The 19165-nt window shown below is 39.7% G+C and overlaps 1 protein-coding gene across 1 annotated transcript; it reads left to right on the top strand.

The window, feature by feature from the left end:
• Positions 1-17926: 17926 nt before the first annotated feature.
• LOC132006854 (centromere protein V-like protein 3) lies at positions 17927-18874 on the top strand. The gene has a single exon (XM_059384921.1). It carries the CDS (start codon positions 17931-17933, stop codon positions 18783-18785), a length of 855 nt encoding a protein of 284 aa, XP_059240904.1. The 5' UTR covers positions 17927-17930; the 3' UTR covers positions 18786-18874.
• Positions 18875-19165: the final 291 nt, after the last annotated feature.

Here is a 19165-nt window from a genome sequence, read left to right as displayed (position 1 = left end):
ATGGAGTATTATGCCTCCATCAGAAAGGACGAATACCCAACTTTTGTAGCAACATGAACGGGACTGGAAGAGATTATGCTGAGTGAAATAAGTCAAGCAGAGAGAGTCAATTATCATATGGTTTCACTTATTTGTGGAGCATAACAAATAGCATGGAGGACATGGGGAGTTAGAGAGGAGAAGGGAGTTGGGGGAAATTGGAAGGGGAGCTGAACCATGAGAGACTATGGACTCTGAAAAACAATCTGAGTGGTTTGAAGCGGCGGGGCGTGGGAGGTTGGGGGAACCAGGTGGTGGGTATTAGAGAGGGCACGGATTGCATGGAGCACTGCGTGTGGTGCAAAAACAATGAATACTGTTACGCTGAAAAGAAAAAAAAAGAACCACACACACACACAAAAGATATGAAAACCAATGAACAAAAGGACAATTCTAAGTCCCCATCAGTAATTCTTAAAATATTAATGGATTGGGGTGCCTGGGTGGCTCAGTGAGTTAGGGCCTCTGCCTTCGGCTCAGGGCATGATCTCAGGGTCCTGAGATCGAGCCCCACATCCATCTCTCTGCTCGGCGGGGAGCTTGCTTCCTCCTCTCTCTCTCTGCCCACTTGTGATCTCTCTGTCTGTTAAATAAATAAGTAAAATCTTTTTTTAAAAAAAGTTAATGGATTAAATGTGTCAATCAAAAGACAAAGACTGGAAGAATGGATCTAAAAAGAAACAGATTCAACTATAAGCTATCTACAAGAGATTCACTTTAGATCTAAGGACATGCACAAATAGAAAATGAAGTGATTGAGGGATGGCTAGGTGGTTTAGTTGGTTAAATATCTGTCTTCGGCTCAGGTCATGATCTCATGGTCCTGGGATCAAGTCCTGCATCAGGCTCCTTGTTTAGTGGGGAGCCTGCCTCACTTTCTGTCTGCTTCTCTCTTTCTTGTTCACTCTCCCTCTCTCTCTGACAAATAAATAAGATTGTTAAAAAAGAAAATGAAATGATTGAATAAAGATATACCATGCAAATGGTAAATAAGAAAGAGTAGGAGCAGCTATATTAATATGAGAGAAAATGAACTTTATGTCAAAAACTGTCAGAAGAAAAAGAAGGACATTGTGTAATGACAAAAGGGTTAATACATGGAGAAAATACAACAATTATAAATATATATGTATCAAAGATCAAAGCTATTAATATATGAGGACAATTGAAGAAAGACATAGGCAGCTTTATAATAATAGTAGATTTCAATACCCCAATTTCAATAATGGACACTCTAACCAAAAAAAGTATCAGTTAGGAAACAGAAGGCTTGTATAACACTATAGGACAACTGGACCTAACAGCAACTCCTCTTTTTGTCCTCATACACTACACAGGGCACAATAATAACGGAGTTCTCCAGAAACAAGAATTCTCTGGGAAAGGTAGGGGAAGCCTGCTTCAGAGTTTTCACCTCTAAGGGTTCTTCAGCAGCAAAGGCCCATGAAACACCAAAGAGACTTGCAGCTGTGTTTTCCTGGAAGTTATCTTCTGATCAACTACTATATTGTATTTAGCATCTTTAGTGACTTATGGGCATGGAGAACAACATACAGGCCTGACTTTTATTTGGAAAGCAGGAGTTTTGAGGCCTTGTCATAGTCAAATTCTGAGCCCTGGTTACAAACTCGTATCCTGTCACAAAGAAGCCTTATAACCCAACCCTTCTCCTCATGCTTTCCCTAAGAAGGAATACATGGGGACCCAAACAGACCGCTGCCATTCAAAGGATGAATACCCAGCATTTGCATCAACATGGATGGAACTGGAGTGAATTATGCTAAGTGAAATAAGTCAAGCAGAGAAAGACAATTATCATATGGTTTCACTCATATGGGGAAAATAAGCAATAACATGGAGAACAATAGGGGAAGGAAAGGAAAACTGAAGGAGGGAAACCAGAGGGGGAGATGAGCTATGAGAGACTATGGCCTCCAGGAAACAAATTGAGGGTTTTAGAAGGGAGGGGGTGGGGTGATGGGTGACCCCAGTGATGGGTATTAAGAAGGGCATGGATTGCATGGAGCACTAGGTGTTATATGTAAACAATGATTCAGGGTACGCTAAATCAAAAACTAATGATGTGCTATATGGTGACTAACATAACATAATAAATAAATAAATTTATTTTTGTTCAATTAAAAAAATGTTTTTTGTATGCAACATCATCAATATGGAGAAGCAGCAAGCCAAAACCCTTGGGGGATGGGAACAGAGAGTAAGATTGTCATTTAATCATCTCTTTCTTGTCCTCTCTCTAAGGAATAAATATGGTTTCTTCCTTAGGTGGTTTATAAAAATTAGCTGTAAATTATTAGCCCTAACAATTCATTTTGTAGTAGCTGGCAACAGCGAAGAGATTGTGCCCTCCAGTGGACTTTGTAGGAACAGGCACAGCTCTGTGTAACTAATGGATCTTTTGTGGACCCTAAAATGCACAGAAGAGAATTTCTGGGAGCAGCATCAGAAGTCAGAGGCACCTGAGTCTTGTCTTCAGATGGTACAGGAAGAAATTCTTTGGCGTCTGGTTGATTTCTCAGTTATGATACTTTCATCAATACTAACAGTTTCAGGCATCATATCTAGGCACAGCATAATCTAGCAAAAAAGCATTGTTTACCCTTGAACATATTTTTTGGAGATTGAGGTAAAAATTTTCCATAAACTTGCTCCCAAATTCAGATTAAACTTATCCTTTCTTAATCCTGAATGTGATCTTGATTCATTCAGGATAATAAGTCTTATCCTCCATTTTCCATTCCAAGAAAAAGTAAATTTTTTTGCTTTAAATTTTCATCCATGTTTTAAACTGACCTAGATGAGTAACACAAGAATTTTGATGGATTTCTCCTATATATCCTAGTCCTCCTATCCTAACTACCCAATTTGACCTCTCAGATGTGTGGACCTCAGGTGTGGACCTTGCATCACTGTGCAATAGGGATTTGGGGCTTCATGGTTGAACAAGGGGTTGAACATGGTTGAACAAGACCCTTTTAGGGGATTCAGTCACCTGCAGACAACAAATACAGAATCTTCAACTTTGACTAGAGCACTATGTGATAGGCAAAACTCTCCCTCACTCTGGAACAGTGGACTGTTTAGGGGGTATATTCTCCTCAAATGAATTGTATGTTCAGATGTGAAGGATGAGTATGAGTTAGGCCAGTGGGAAGTAGGTACAGGTTTCAAAGCAGAAGAACTGCATGCTTGAGGTCCCAGGGACCAGGAAGCATGGAATATTCAAGGAACAGGCTTCATCCCTGGCCCCAATAGCAGTTCAGAGAAAATATTGGTTTACCCAGCTCATTCCCCATTAAAACTATGAGTTTAATCTGATTAACGTGAATAAGTTAAAAAATGTGGGCATAGGGTCAGGCCAACTGGGTTTACATTCCAGTTCCACCTTTTACTAGCAGTGTGAAGTGTCCAAGTTGGAACACATAGTTCAAGCATTAACATTATGTGAAACCACCTCTAGCGTGGATGTGTGATGGGGTGTTGCACACATATGTTCCCATCCAGACAGCTTATGATGCAGGATTGGACAAAATTTTTGGAATTTTTTTATGTCAAGGTAATTTCAAATTTATAGAAATGCTGCAATTATAGTAAAGGAATCCCCATTTACTCTCTATCGCTTTATTCAAATTTCTCAGTTGTTAACATTTTACCACCTTTGCTTTATCATTCTCTCTCTCTCTCCCACACACACCTATTTATTTCTGAATCATAAATTGCAGATTTCATGTCCTTTTGTGTCTAAATATTCATTGTCATTCCCAAGAAAAATATCATTATCAAAATAAGGACATTTGCATAGATGAAAATATTATAGATTTTACATAAGTATCACCAATTTTCCCAATACTTTTTATATCATTTTTTTCCTGATCAAAGATCCATTTCAAGATAATGCATGGTACTTAATTGTCATGTCACTTATAGACTCCTTCACTTTTGACTAGTTTCTTAAGCTTTCCTTATCTTCTACACCTTAACATTTTTCAAAACTCTGGGCTAATTATTTTATAGAGTGCCACTCATGGTGGGATCATCTGACAGTTTTCTCATGATTCAATTGAGGTTAGGCATATTTGACAGAAACACCAATGTAAATTTATTATTTTCCATTGCAATTATTAATGATTCTGTGAGGAGATATTTTGAGAATATATAAATATCTATCTCATTGATCATAAAACTTTCATGGAGTAATTTTAGTGCTCCTTTTCATTTATATATTTATAGCACAAACTTAACCACTCTTTTACACCATACACAAAGATAAACTCAAAATGGATGAAAGACCTCAACATGAGACAGAAATCCATCAAAATCATAGAGAAGAACATAAGCAGTAACCTCTTCAACATCGGCCACAGCCAACTTCTTTCAAGACATATCTCCAAAGGCAAAGGAAACAAAAGTGAAAATGAACTTTTGGGACTTTATCAAGATAAAAAAACTTCTGCACAGCAAAGGAAACGGTCAACAAAACAAAGGGGCAACCCACAGAATATTCGCAAATGACACTACAGACAAAAGGCTGATATCCAAGATCTATAAAGAACTTCTCAAACTCAACACCCAAAAAACAGATAATCACATCAAAAAATTCAGAAGATGTACATGAACAGACACTTCTCCAGTGAAGACCCACAAATGGCTAGCAGACACATGAAAAAATGTTCATCATCTTTAGCCATCAGGGAAATTCAGATTCATAGATTCTTATTTTATTCAATTAGTTACAATTCATTGTTATCATTGTTTGCTCTTTTTTGTTTCTGGTCTTATTTTATTTTTCCAGCTTTACTGAGTTATAACTGACACATAACATTGTGTAACTTTAAGGTGAACAATGTGATGATTGGACTCACACATATATTACAAAATGATTACCATGATAAGCTAAGTTATCATATCCATCTTACCACATAATTACATTTTTATGTGTGGGGAGAACATTTAAGGTCTACTCTCTTAGCAACTTTTTTTTATTGCGTTTTGTTAGTCACCATACAATACATCATTAGTTTTTGATGTAGTGTTCCATGATTCATTGTTTACATATAACACCCTGTGCTCCATGCAATTAGCAACTTTTAAGTGTATAATACAATACAATATTGTTAACTATGGTCACCACACTGAATATTACATCCTCAGACTTATTCATCTGATAACTGAAAGTTTGTACCCTTTGACCAACATGTACCCATTTCCCCCACCCCAAGCCTCTGGCAACTATCACTGTGTTCTTTGTTTCTATAAATATGTGTTTGTTTGTTTTTTACATTCCACATATGAATAAGATTGTATAGTATTTGTCTTTATCTTCCTGACCTATTCATTTAGTATAATGCCCTCAACGTCTAAACATATTATTGCTAATGTCAGGATTTCTTCTCTTTTATACTTGAGTAATATTCACACACACACACACATACACACACACACACGCATTTTCACGTCTTGGCAATTTTGAGTAATGCTGCAATGAACATGGGGATGCAGATACCTATTTGAGATAGTGATTTCATTTCCTTTAGGTATATACCAACAAGTGGTATTGCTGGATCATATGTTAGCTGTATTTCTAATTTCTTGAGGAAACACCATACTGTTTTCCATGGTGATTATACCAATTTATATTCCCACCACCAGTGCACAAGGGTTCCCCTGTCTTCACATCCTTGCCAACGCTTGTTATCTCTTGTGGGTTTTTTTTAAACTTAATTTTTTCAGTGATCCAAGATTCATTGTTTATGTACCACACACCGTGCTCCATGCAATACATGCCCTCCTTAATACCCATCACCAGGCTCATCTAACCCCCACCCCTACCCCTCCAAAACCCTCAGATTGTTTCTCAGAGTCCACAGTCTCTCATGGTTTGTCTCCCCCTCTGATTTCCCCCCCTTCATTTTTCCCTTCCTTCTCCTAATGCTATTCCTTATGTGCCCCATAGAAGGGAAACCATATGATAATTGTCTTTCTTTGATTGACTTACATGCAAACAATGAATCATGGAACACTACATCAAAAACTAATGAAGTACCGTATGGTGACTAACATAACATAATAAAAATTAAGCATTTCTTGTATTATAAAAAATAAACAAAAGCTTTCTTTTCAAGCTAAAAAAAAAATAAACATTTGGTTGAATTCACCAGTGAAACCCTCTGGTCCTGGGCTTTTCTTTGTTGGAAAAATTTAGATTTTCACTTCAATCTCTTTAGTCATTATTGAACTGTTGAGGTTTTTAATTTCTTCATGATTTGTACATGGTATATTGTAATTTCATAGGAATTTATCCATAGCTTTTAAATTGTTCAATTTGTTGGTATATAATTGTTCACTGAAGCCCCTTATCATTCTTTGTATTTCTGTGGTTCTAATCTCCATTATAATTTTGTTTATTTGAATCCTCTTTTTGGGGGAGGGTTAGTCTAGCTAAGAGTTTGTCGATTTTTTTCCAAAAAGCCAACTCTTGTTTTTTTCTTTTTAAATCTCTTGTCTTTTTCTAGTCTCTATTTCATTTATTTCTGTTTGAATCTTTTTTCCCTTTGATCTGCTAACTTTGGGTTTAGTTTGTTCTTTTTCTAATTCTTTGAGGTATAACGTTAGGTTGTATATTTAAGATCTTTCCTTTTTCTTAGGCATTTATTGCTATAAGCTTCCCTCTTAGAAATGCTTTTGTTGAGCATGATTGGGAGGAGTTTGAGAAGATGGCAGAGTAGGAGTACCCTGAGCTTACTCCATCTCATGTTTATAACTAGATATCATCTACATCCAAGTCAATATATCAGAGAGTGATCAGAACACTTGCAAAACAAACTCCACAACTAAATACAGAGAAGAAGCTGCATCTGAAAGGTTAGGAAGGTCAGGAAGGTGGAGGGAAAGTGAACATAGGAGAATTGGAACTGTGCAAGGAGAGGGAGAGAAACAGGCACTCACACCAGGGAGCTCATATAAGGAAGACTAATTTCCATAACATTTGGCTTTAAAAACCAGAGGGGCTGAATTCAGTGAGTTAATAAAACCAGTTATATTTGGAGCCTGGAGCTTTAAAAGCAAGCAGATTCATCACTGGGTGAGCAAGAAGGGCAAGTGATAGCTGGATCACCGCCCTTAGAAAGACAGTAGCCCAAGGAGAACGCACATAAAAACAGCAGTTTGCACAATGCTGGTGGGGGGCAAATGGTAGACAGATCTGTTAATACAGTTTTTGGAACATGTTGAGGCAATTCTTTGAAAACAAGGGACCTGGCAGGTGCTGTTTTTCCTCCCCTGGCCCCCAGCACAAGCACAGAGCCACCTGCAGGAGGCAGGCTGCACAGACACTTTAAGCCTTAGCCCAGGGCTGAAGAGAGATTTAATTAAAGCTGAGCACACATCGAACCCACCTGCCAGGTTGCTAAAGGTAATTTTTCACTTTTAAGGTTTGTGGGCACTGCTCCTGGGCTCCCCAGGAAGCTCTACGATTACCACGGTCAGAATGACTCCACCAAATTTCTAAGCATGGGCTCAATTTCTGCCACCAGCAGACATTGTACATCTGCTTCATTAGCAAAGAACCTAAAAGAAACGTTGCAAATTAAAGAGTAAAAATCTCCTAAATTCCATTCCCATAATCTGAAGCCTGTAACCTGGTACATACTAAAAGCATAAGATGAAGTTTACAACTTTCTGAAATGCCCTTTTGCATGATGCTTTGTGACCTATTTTTTTGGTAACAAAAATAAAAATAAAAACCTGTATTAAGCATTCCTTCTTTGGAGCAATGTCTTCTTTGTGAAGATTGTGTATCCCATGCACCTGTCCTCACTTGGGCTCCAAAAAAAAAATTCTCTTCCTCTATTTCTTTTAAAAGAAATTGTACAAGGTTTGTTCATTTTTTCATTGACAACTGATAGCAGAGCAACTTGCCTGAGAACACCTGGAGGTCCTTTGGAACTCAGCCCTCAATATCAGCATGGGCGCTTTGTGCCCCTCTGGCTTCTCAGCACCTGACAGGTGTATCTGGTGAGTTCTCCTGATACCGGGGCCTCCTCGGTTTGAGTTGATAGTCCTGACTTGCATTCAAGATGTTAAAGGTTACCAGTGGGAATAACATGGCAGGGCGGGAGGCGGGGGGTAGTTGATGAATCGGTTGTTGTAATTTGGCATTATACTAATTGAAGTTATTAATATAGGGCTTGAATGAATTTCTTGGCTAGAAATATGAGAGGCTGAGTCACTTAGCTCCAAAGAGAAGGGACACTTGCTCCTTCTGGCCAAATGGCTCTCTCAGGTGACCAAAAGGCTAGCAGAAGTGTCTGATGATATCCCTCAAGCCCTGTAGGGGTCCCACAGGAATTTCCCATCTCACGAGGTAATGAACAACTGGCTCCTCCAGGGATGCACACATAAGCAGTGACCATCCCTGTGAGTGCTCCTAGCACCCTCAGTGCTCTGAGACCCCACTGGGGAGAAACCAAGACATGCACGAGACTGTATCACGGCCATTTGGCAGTGATACTCCCAAGGCAAAATTAACATCCTAGGACCTTATTCAAGCCTCACTCTAAAAATAAAACTGAAACTAAAAGAAACCTGCACTTCAAAGAACCCCAGGAATACCAACAACCACCCACAGGAAACCCTGGGAGGCTGTGTGTATAGCACATAGGAGCCTAGACTTGCAAGTGCCCACTTAAATGGGAAAATTTCAGGATAGCCTCGAGTCTCAGATGGCCCAAATGGGTTCTTTTGACATGCATGAATTCATTTCTTGAGCACACAACTAGAGAACGCTGGCTACAAGATTAAGTGACAAGACACTAGCAAGCCATTTGGTTCAGTCAATGAAGTCCCTGGCTTTTGGCAAGGAACCTATGATCACAGAGCTACTCTGACTTCATCTTGTTTGTTTGTTGCTGCAGCTTTTGGTATCTTTGCACAAAACCAGCCATCTTCTAACTGGAAATGGAAAATGACCAATTAATGGATCCACAAATTATAATGCTGTCTTAAAATTGATTTGTGTCAATAAAAGGGGGATACTTGGAAATTGGGTTTTTAGTGTCCCCTCCACAAATATTAATGAAACATAGACTAAATTTTGTTTGCATCCTGTGTGTATGTTCCATCTGTGTTGTAAACATGAGATATTTTCTCTACCTCCAGATGGTATTGCTAAAATTAATTTGTTAAAGAGCTCTATTTAATCAGTTTAAAGACAAGTGCTTGTAAAAATGGGCATTCTAAAACTCAAAAGGATAAAAGCTAATCCAAATGATTTTCAAGTTCACGTGTTCTGAGATAACATTCCCTACATTCAGACTTTTATGGTACTCCATACTAAAGATGCATCACAGGAAGGGCCCTGCTCAATGGCCCAAAGAGACGAAGATGAACAGAATTTAAGGCACTTGATCCCCTTTCCAATGGTCAGAATAATGAGGAAGAAGAGGAGGAAGGCAGGAAGACATTAGAAATCCTAAATCCAGCCCCTGCTCTCCGTGCACCAACATCACAAATGGTGCCCAACCCATTGCCTGCTCCTCTGCCTCTTCCAGAGGGCTCAAAAGCAACCAGACAGGAGACGGAGATTTAAAAAAAAGTGGTGAGTCCATAATTTTAAATCTGCCCCCAGCCTTGCCTGGGGCACTTTGCCTCTGCCTCCAACTGTTCCTGCGCCACCACCTGGGCTGCTCCCACAGCCAGCTCATATGTCATTTTTGGTGCCTCTAGGGTCATCAGCTCTTGCCCCCCCAACCCTCACTATCAAGGAGCAAAGAGCACCCCAATCTACTGGGCCACCTCCTTATGAGGTTCAAATGGAAGCACCTCCCAAATCAACATGAAGGAGCCCAAGGTCTCCCCCTGGACTTAAACCACTCTCTTTAGACCTCTCCACAGGAGCCCCAAATAAAATTGACCAGTGGGGAACAGGTTTTTTTTTGGGTTTTTTTGTTGTTGTTGTTGTTGTTTTATTTTTTTTTTTAGTGGATACATGTGCAACATATTTGATGCTAAAGTTAATTGAAGGTTGTCGATTTGATTAAAATAAGCTTCTCTTTAGTGTTATCAACTTCAAATATAGTACAGATAGCCAACTTCTGTTCTACCTGAATTTATTAGTTAAGTTCATGTTATCTCTGTTGCAACCTACCAGCAGAGGGGACTTAAAATAATGGTTGAGGGGCACCTGGGCACAGTTGGCTAAGTGCCCGACTTTTGATTCTGGGTCAGATAATGATTTCAGGGTGAGACTGAATCCCATGTCAGGCTCCACACTGGGCACGGAGCCTGCTTAAGATTCTCTCTCCCTCTACCTCCCCTACCTCCCTCTCTAAAAAAAAAAATTTTTAAATTTTAAAAAATTTAAAAAATAATGGTTAATTCTGTCTGTCTCATGAAATTTTTATGGGTAATTGTTAAGCACAAATAAGTTAAATAAGTAAAAACATGTATAGGTGAACATTTAAATAGCTTCCAAAAGTCACTGGTAACCTAAAACTTGAAGTTAAATCATTGGATATCTAAGACTTTTCCCAGTTAAAAAAAAAATACTAAAGTTTTTATTTGAATTCCAGTTAACATGCAGGTAGTATTAGCCTCAGGTGTACAATATAGTGATTCTACACTTCCTTATAACAGCCGGTGCTCATCACAAGTGCCCTCCTTTTTTTTTTTTTTCTTTAAAGATTTTATTTATTTATTTGGCAGAGAGAGACCACAAGTCGGCATAGAAGCAGGGAGAGGGAGAGGGGGAAGCAGGCTCCCTGCTAAGCAGAGAGCCAGATGCCGGGCTCGATCCCAGGACCCTGAGATCATGACCTGAGCTGAAGGCGGGGGCTTAACCCACTGAGCCACCCAGGCACGCCCCTAATCTCCATGATGTATTTAGCCCTCCTCCCTGAACAACCTCTCCTCTGGTAACCATCAGTTTGTTCTCTATAGTTAGGAGTCTGTTTCTTGGTTTGTCTTTCTCTCCTTTTAACTTTGCTCATTTGTTTTGTTTCTTAAAATTCCACAATATGAGTGAACTCATGTGGTATTTGTCTTTCTCTGACTGACTTATTTTGCTTTTGTCTTCCTATTGCAGAGGAACTAGATACTTGGGTCTGTTGGCAAACATGCTTTGTGCCTTATTGGAAGACTCTTCTACGAAAAGAAAGACATTTCGAGATATTCTGAAATATATTCACAATTTTTCCAATCTAAAGAATTCTAATGGAGTAATTCTCAATTTGTTATTAGTTATTTTTCACCGGAGACTAAGACTCCTAAGAATTAAAATTCTGATCAATATGATTGAGACTGCTGGAAAATGATAAAGAAAGCAACTTTGTATGTAGGAAAGAAGGAGATAGGCAAGAAAGGGATAAGGGATAAGGAATGTGAATACATTTTGTTGACAGAAAAGAAAATAATTTTGTCCTAAAATGAGACTGGTTATTTTGAGAGGGAAAGTTTAGGATGAAATCTAAAAGAAACTACAAAAGTTTTGTGAAGGGGAATCTTTGGAAAAGAATTTTTTGTGTGCCCAGGACTGAAATCAGATTAGAATAAGTGAGTTTTAAAAGCACACTAGGATAAAATTAAATTTAGGCTTTTCTCTGTGTTAAAAAAGACAAGTCTTTCATGGATTACTGATCTGCTATTAATAAGAGAGTATAAACAAGGTTTTATCCCCGTTTTGCCCAGAAAAATGAGGTTTCCACATTTGGCTTTATCAGGTCTTTAATTACTTAATACAACTAAATTTTCTCAACATTAAAGGAGTTAGTTTTTGCTAACAACTATTCCGTCAAATCTCATGGAAACCTTGGTTAAACAGATAACTGAATATCAGGTTTTAGAATAATCTATGATCCTATCTATGTAAGCACATGCTTTAAAACTTTCTGAGGCTTTTTAAAAATCCAGCTCCCCAGGGGCATCTGGGTGTCTCAGATGGTTAAGCGTCTGCCTTCGGCTCAGGTCATGATCCCAGACTCCTGGGATCGAGTCCTGCATTGGGCTCCCCGCTCAGCAGGGAGTCTGCTTCCCCCTCTGCCTCTCTCCTCTGCTCATTTCTCTCTTTCTCGCTCTCTCTCTCTCTCTCTCCAATGAAAAAATAAAATTTTAAAAATATCCAACTTCCCAGAAATTCAAATCCTAAATGAAGTCTTTTTGAATAATTAGGCTTGTTTATTTAATATGTTAAGTAACATGGGAAGCAACATCAAACAAATGATGATAAACTTTCTGAGGTTATCGTTGTGGGTAAATGCTATATCTGTTCTAAAACCATATAAAATTCCTAAGGTTTTAATGTGTTCTGGTATAATGTCATCACTTAAACTCCTAATTATTAGAATGTTGTGTGTCACAAAAATAACCACATTTCCTTGTCAACTGCATTGTAGTGAACTCTCAGCAGTCTCATCAAACCATGTCCATTTTTGAGTCTTTTGTCATTTACAGTTATTGTTCTGGTACTCTGGAAAAATATGTTTCAGCTTCGAGGAGATTCATGAGAAGGACTTTTGACAAATACAAATTCCTGATCCCCTTAAGATCATAAAAGTAAACTGAGTAAGGATTTCCAAATCTAATAGGAAAACTGCATCCAAACAAAAGAAAAATTAATAACGTGGAACTAAATGAGTTAAGGAAGATGAGGTTTTCATGACTCTTGTTTGAAAATATTGCTGGTTCTCTAATGTTTGCTCTTCCAGGTTTAAGGAAACTTTTTCTCTTAAGGGATCTATGACTCACAAATTTGATAAAATATTTCTTTATGAACAAATTGAAGCCTTTTTCTTTTCTCCTTACCTGAGCCCTCCAGAATTCAGAAACTCCTAGTGAGTATTCTTTCTGTCATGGCAATTGTAATTATTTACACAAGTTCGATAAAAATCTGTTCTCCTCATAACAGGACACCATTAGTAATATTGGTTATATGATCAAGGCTTTGACTGGAATGTCACATTTGAGAGTCATGCATAGACTCAGATACGACAAGGCAGTTTTAAGGAACCCAGGTTGACTTTATGAAGCCGGTAGAGTCCCTTGGAAATGTCAGCCTGACACCTTGCTTACAGAGTCCCTCAGCAGCCTTACCAGTCCTGCAGACTGAAGCTAGACAACTGGAGGTAACCTTCAGAGAAATTGCAACAACCCCTCATATATGGACAATTGCTGTGCCTGCTGCTCAGTGGGTCACTCAAAAGAATCACAAGAAACATTTGAACTGCAAACCCGAAAAATCCATCAGATTGCCACTACCTGCTCCCCCTCCATGTGAGGTTGCTTCAAGGCTCACATCTAAAATATTCTCACTGGCAGCATGAAGAAATTAGGCACTGGGTTTATAATTGGCTCCAACCATTAACCTCTGTTTTTCTTTTGTTTCCATAAAAATGCCTCTTCTTGATTACCTGATTGCTTGCTAACTAAGGCAGAGTCTATATGATGGCTGGCATCCCTTGCTGCGCCTATATTAACCCCTTCTGGGAGGGAAATAGCAATCCACACTGATAAAATCAGGCCACAAGCCACTTGGCTATGAGAAGTCCTTTCCCACCATACCTCCTTCCCAGGGTGAACCGGAACTAATTTACTGATCTATTCTCTTAGAGATGCAGGGATATCAGATCAGCTTTAGAGGGGATAGAGAGTTTAACTCTGCTGTCACTTTTCCTTAAAATATAATTGGGGATAAAATTAATGATGTCATGTAGTACCAAAGAATGTCACAAACTATCCAAGCTTTCAGATAAGGAACTCCCTGATAGTTCATTCCCCTCAATTAGCACAAAGGACCAAATGTTGTGTCCTGCACCATGCCAAATGCTTCCATCCCAAAGCCCGTACTGCACCCTAAATTAGTTTTAAGCAGTTACAAATGATGGACCTCCTTCAATGGTCCATAGAAATGAGATGAATGATTGACAACGGGAAATTATAACTGAAAAAAAGTTAGCATGTCTGATTCCATGTTGCTTATGTTTCCCTTGCTGTGACCCCTAGAGTAACAGTTTCTGCTTGGCCCTACACATAGGCATGTCACAATATTATTTGCAAAAACTTTGCACTTCATGCAAAAGCTACGTCACCTGAGGACATAAAGAAGTAGCTAGGGTGTTTATTCTCTCAATTCTTCAAGATTGAGGAATGGTCACCAATCAGGGGGGACTTGAAACCATGTCCCACAGGGTTAATGAAGTTAAAACTAACAAAAAGTTGGGGCACCTGGGTGACTCAGTCAGTTAAGCGTCTGCCTTTGCATTGGGTCATGATCTTAGGGTCCTGGGATTCAGCCCCATGTAGGGATCTCTGCTTAGTGGGGAACCTGCTTCTCCTTTTCCCTTTGTTGGCTGCTCTGCCTACTTGTGTGCTCTGTGTGTGTGTGTGTTTGTGTGTGTAATAAATAAATAAATATTTTAAAGAACTAACAAGAATTAAGAACTTGTTTTTCAGATAACTGTTTCCCCCTAATCTGTTCTCGTGTCTTCTCAGACCCCACTAACGAACTCACTGTACTTTAACATTTAGCAATGTCAGAATGACTTCAAACGATTCTATTTCTGCCCTAACTACACAGTGTACATCTGTGTCATTAGCAACCTAAGAGAAACATTTCAAACTAAAGATATAATTTAAAAACCATCCTAAGTTCCCATACCTCCAAAGCCAGCAACCTCCCACATACAAAAAGTATTAACATAATGTTTGTAATTTTCTGGAATGACCTTTGTTATGATAATTTGTAACTTTTGATATAACCAAAAATGTATAAACCCTGTATTAAACATTCCTCTTCTGGAGCACTCTCTTCTTTCTGAATATTGTGTATCCTGAGCTGTGGTCACATCAGTTCGAATAAAACTCTTTTCCTACTTCTTTTAGAAATGTAAGAGGTTTGTTCATTTTCTGTTGACAATACCAAGAACCATGAAAATCATAATTCGAATGAGAAAAGATAAGCAAGTAGCACTAACAGAGATGAATCAAATGTTTGCTTATCTGACACATATTTTAGAACAACCATCATAAAAATGTTTCAGTAAGCAATTACAATTTGCCTTGAGCCAGATGAAAAAAAAAAACGGAAATTTCAGAGATAAATAGAAGTTATTAAAAAAAAAAAGGAAACTATGGAACTGAAAAAAAAGAACAACAATAGAAATTTTGAAACACTGCTGGATGGGCTCAAAAGTAGAGTGGAGATTGTAGAAATTAGCATTACTCTACTTGAGCACTGATCAATTGAATTTACCCCATTTGAGCAAGAGAGAAATAATTGACTGAAGAAAAGAGAGCAGATCCTTCTTCAGAGAATTTTAGGACAATACCAAATTTTCCAAAATTCCATATGGTCAAAGTTCCAGAAAAAGTAAGTGGAACTGAAAACTTATAATAAGAAATGATAAGTTAAAATGTCTAAAACCTGGTGAAAAATATAAACCTAGAGAGTCTCAAAAATAAGTGAACCACATATATGACAAACCCAAATAAATCTATGCCAAAACACGTCAGAGTCAATCTTTTATAACTAAAAAACAAAAACATTGGGAGCAATTAGAACAAAATGACACATAGATTACAGATGAATAACTGTTTTTGAGATGATAAATTTCTCATCTGGCTTATGAGGGGTATTAAGTATCCTGGTATTTTTTAAGTGTTCAACATAGTGCTGTGAACCAAGAGTTTTGTATCCAGCAATACTATATTTAATGAATGAAGGAGAAAACATAACATTCTCAGGCAAGGAAAATGAAGAGAATTTGTTAGTGACAGATCTATGCTGAGAGAATATTTAAAATATGTGCTTAAAACAGAAATGATAAAAGGAGATTTCGAGGAGCATCAGAAAGAAAGTATAGTTGGAAAAAAAAGAAAATGTAGGAGAAAGAACATGCATATGGGACATCCAATAGACTCATGAGTTGGAGAAATCACATTATGTGATTACAACAAATCATAAAAGCATCTGATAACTATGCAACTTTGTTCAAAAGTAGGAAAAGTAAAGGGACCTAAATAGGAGCGAGGTTCCCACACTTCAGGGAAACGATGAAACTTGTTACCAGTAGACTGTGATAAGTCACATACACATATTGTAAATTCCACAGCAGTCAATAAGAAAATTTTAAAAAGCAAAACATGAAAAAAAAACACTAAAAAAATAAAATCAAGACGGAATCCTATAGTGCTTAAAGTAAGGCACAGAAGGCAAGAAAGAAGGGATGGCTGAATGAGATATATAGGAAACAAAAGAAAACAAATACTAAATCGGTAGCCATAAACACTAGCATATCAACGATTAACCTAAAATAAACTATGTGAATTTAAAGGCAGATATTGGCAGTAGCAGTAAGACACACAGCTAACCACACAATGTTTGTATTAAAGTCACTTCAGAACAGAAAGAATCAAGGTAGAACTAGAAGCTATTGGAATATTCCATTTGTATATGGCTAAGAGCTTACAAAGGTATCACAAATTCAATACTTCAAGAAGTCAGGCAGGTTAAGGTTACCTAGGCTAGATGGGGAACATAATGAACTAAGAATATATGTCCTATCTAAAAGGGAAGGGAGAGAGCAGTTCATCAATTCCACGCAATTGTTGACAAGAGGGAGAACTGGTTCAGTATCTTCTGATTATTCCAGAGAAGTTCTAATACTGAGTTTTAATTAAAATTTGATTTTGAAGGGGCGCCTGGGTGGCCCCGTGGGTTAAGCCGCTGCCTTCAGCTCGGGTCGTGATCTCAGGGTTCTGGGATCGAGCCCTACATCAGGCTCTCTGCTCAGCGGGGAGCTTGCTTCCTCCTCTCTCTTTGCCTGCCTCTCTGCCTGTTTGTGATCTCTCTCTCTGTCAAATAAATAAATAAATAAAAATCTTTTTAAAAATTTGATTTTGAAAAAAAAACACAAAAAATCAAGTATTAAAAATACTTGGTTAGGAATATATTCTAAAATGTTGTTTCACAATATTACAGAGTTTAACAGAATAAATACAATTGAGCTTCTCAAAAAACAGGCATGCCCAGGGTAAAAATATTGAATTCTATTGTCCCTCTCCCTTCAGCCTATTTTCAAGCTACTTGTATCATATCAGGGATATGAAACAGAATTCTCCAAAACATCACATAAATTTCCTGAAATCAACTACAGACTTTGAATGCATCATGTCCATAAAGTGGGAAAGTCCAATAACTCTGCTCGGACTTGGATGGACCGTGCAAACTGTCGATTATATAGTTCAGTTTTGAAGATCCTAGTCAATAACAAAGATGTGCCATTTTTCCATTGTGATTTAATGCTTTGTGTTAGGAAAATCAATCTCCAAACTGCCATCGACATTTAATAAACACATGAAAATCTTAAAAAATAAGAAAATCACTTCAATTTAAAGAATATAGATAAATGTGAAAAGAATGGAAAACAGCATATCATGCAAACATTAATTAAAAAGGAGTAGCTATATAATTATATAGACTTCATCACAAAGAAAGTTAGCACAGATGAAAATAAAACATAAGTAATAATAAAAGAATCAGTCCTGCAGGAGGACTCTTATTATCCCTCCTAGTCACCCTACCTATTGTGTCTATGGATCCTTCTCTGTGTTTCAGAGGCTTCTGTTCCTATCTCTGTCAGATTAAGCACCACACTATTTGATTTATATTTTTGTATAACTGACCCTAGGAAATTCCAAGTGTTTTGGAAAGCTTAATACATCTCTACATCCTCAGAATCCAGTCCAGTACCTGGTGCCCAGCAGGTGCTCAGACAATAAATGCCTTATGATTGAATTTCAGGCCAGTAAAGGCTGTTTTGATAGGGTCAAAGAAAGGGTCTCTACATCACATTCAACAAGTGGCCAATCAGGCTGACGCAATGAGGCTGCTCAGTAACTTACTAGGAAACCAGGGGCGGTGGGCGCGCGCTTGGAAGGCTGCAGGCGCCATGGGCAGAGTGAGGAACGGCGCCAGCACCCAGTCGCGGGGGCGAAAGCGTCCCGGGGATCCCGCCACCGCCTGTGCAGCCATCCCGGCCATGGGCGCCCGGCGCCCCCCTTTCCAAGTCCGCGTGGGGAGCCACGCGGCGGGAAGGAAGTCGGCGGCGGCCAGGCGGGATCCCGCAAGGTTGCGGCGGAAGCGCTGGTGGCGGCGGACCCGGGAGGCAGGCTCCAAAGGCCCGCTGCGATCCCCGAAGCCCCCGGCGCCCGCCGTGTCCTCTGGCGAGATGGACCTGGGCGCGCAGCGGGAGCGCTGGGAGACGTTCAGGAAGCGGCGGGGCCTCAGCTGCGAGGGCGCCGCCAAGTTCCTGCTGGACACCTTCGAGTACCCAGGCCTGGTGTATCACACCGGAGGCTGCCACTGCGGCGCGGTCCGCTTCGCCGTCTGGGCCCCCGCAGACCTGCGCGTGGTGGATTGCAGCTGCAGGCTGTGCAGGAAGAAGCAGCACCGACACTTCCTCGTCCCGGCCTCGCGCTTCACTCTCCTGCTGGGCGCCGAGAGCATCGTCACCTATCGATCCCACGCGCACCCGGCGCTGCACAGCTTCTGCAGCAGGTGCGGGGTGCAGAGTTTCCACGCCTCTGTCTCTGACCCCGGCGTGTATGGCGTCGCCCCGCACTGCCTGGACGCCGGCACCGTGCGCAGTGTGGTCATCGAGGAGGTCGACGGTGGCGACTGGGGGGAGGAGGCCGTGAAGGAGCCCAAGGCCATCCAGAGCGCGTCCCCCGAGTGAGCCCCTGCCTCTCCTCCCGAAGAGGAGCAGTGACTGGGGCCGCAACACGCCCGAAACATTCCCCTCCCCCCGCTTCCCCCGAGGGAGCCACCTCAGTGCTTGTGAAGGGATTGCTGTATGAAAGAGGTCGGTTTCTGGACTGATGAACCCGTGATGTCTCTCCAGGCTTCCACCCCTTCCCTTTCAGTGTTTTGCAACGAACTTGGACTTGCTTATGATCAAAAAGCTGAGCACACATTTGTCTGTCAACAGCCATAATCTTCCAATCCAATAAGCAAGTAGTGTCTCTACTTTTTCAAGTCGCCTTGTGTAACCCTGCCTTTTATTCTTTATTCTTCGTGTAGTTCTCGTAGATCATTTTCAGATCATTCATATGTACT

The sequence above is a fragment of the Mustela nigripes genome, chromosome X (assembly GCF_022355385.1).
Source record: "Mustela nigripes isolate SB6536 chromosome X, MUSNIG.SB6536, whole genome shotgun sequence".
Classification (NCBI taxonomy): Eukaryota; Metazoa; Chordata; class Mammalia; order Carnivora; family Mustelidae; genus Mustela; species Mustela nigripes.
Note: the sequence above shows the minus strand (reverse complement) of the source record. Positions and strands in the feature narration are given on the sequence as shown.

Bases quoted from the DNA above. Each gene is read 5' to 3' on its own strand.
- LOC132006854 (XM_059384921.1), top strand. From the start codon at position 17,931: ATGAGGCTGCTCAGTAACTTACTAGGAAACCAGGGGCGGTGGGCGCGC.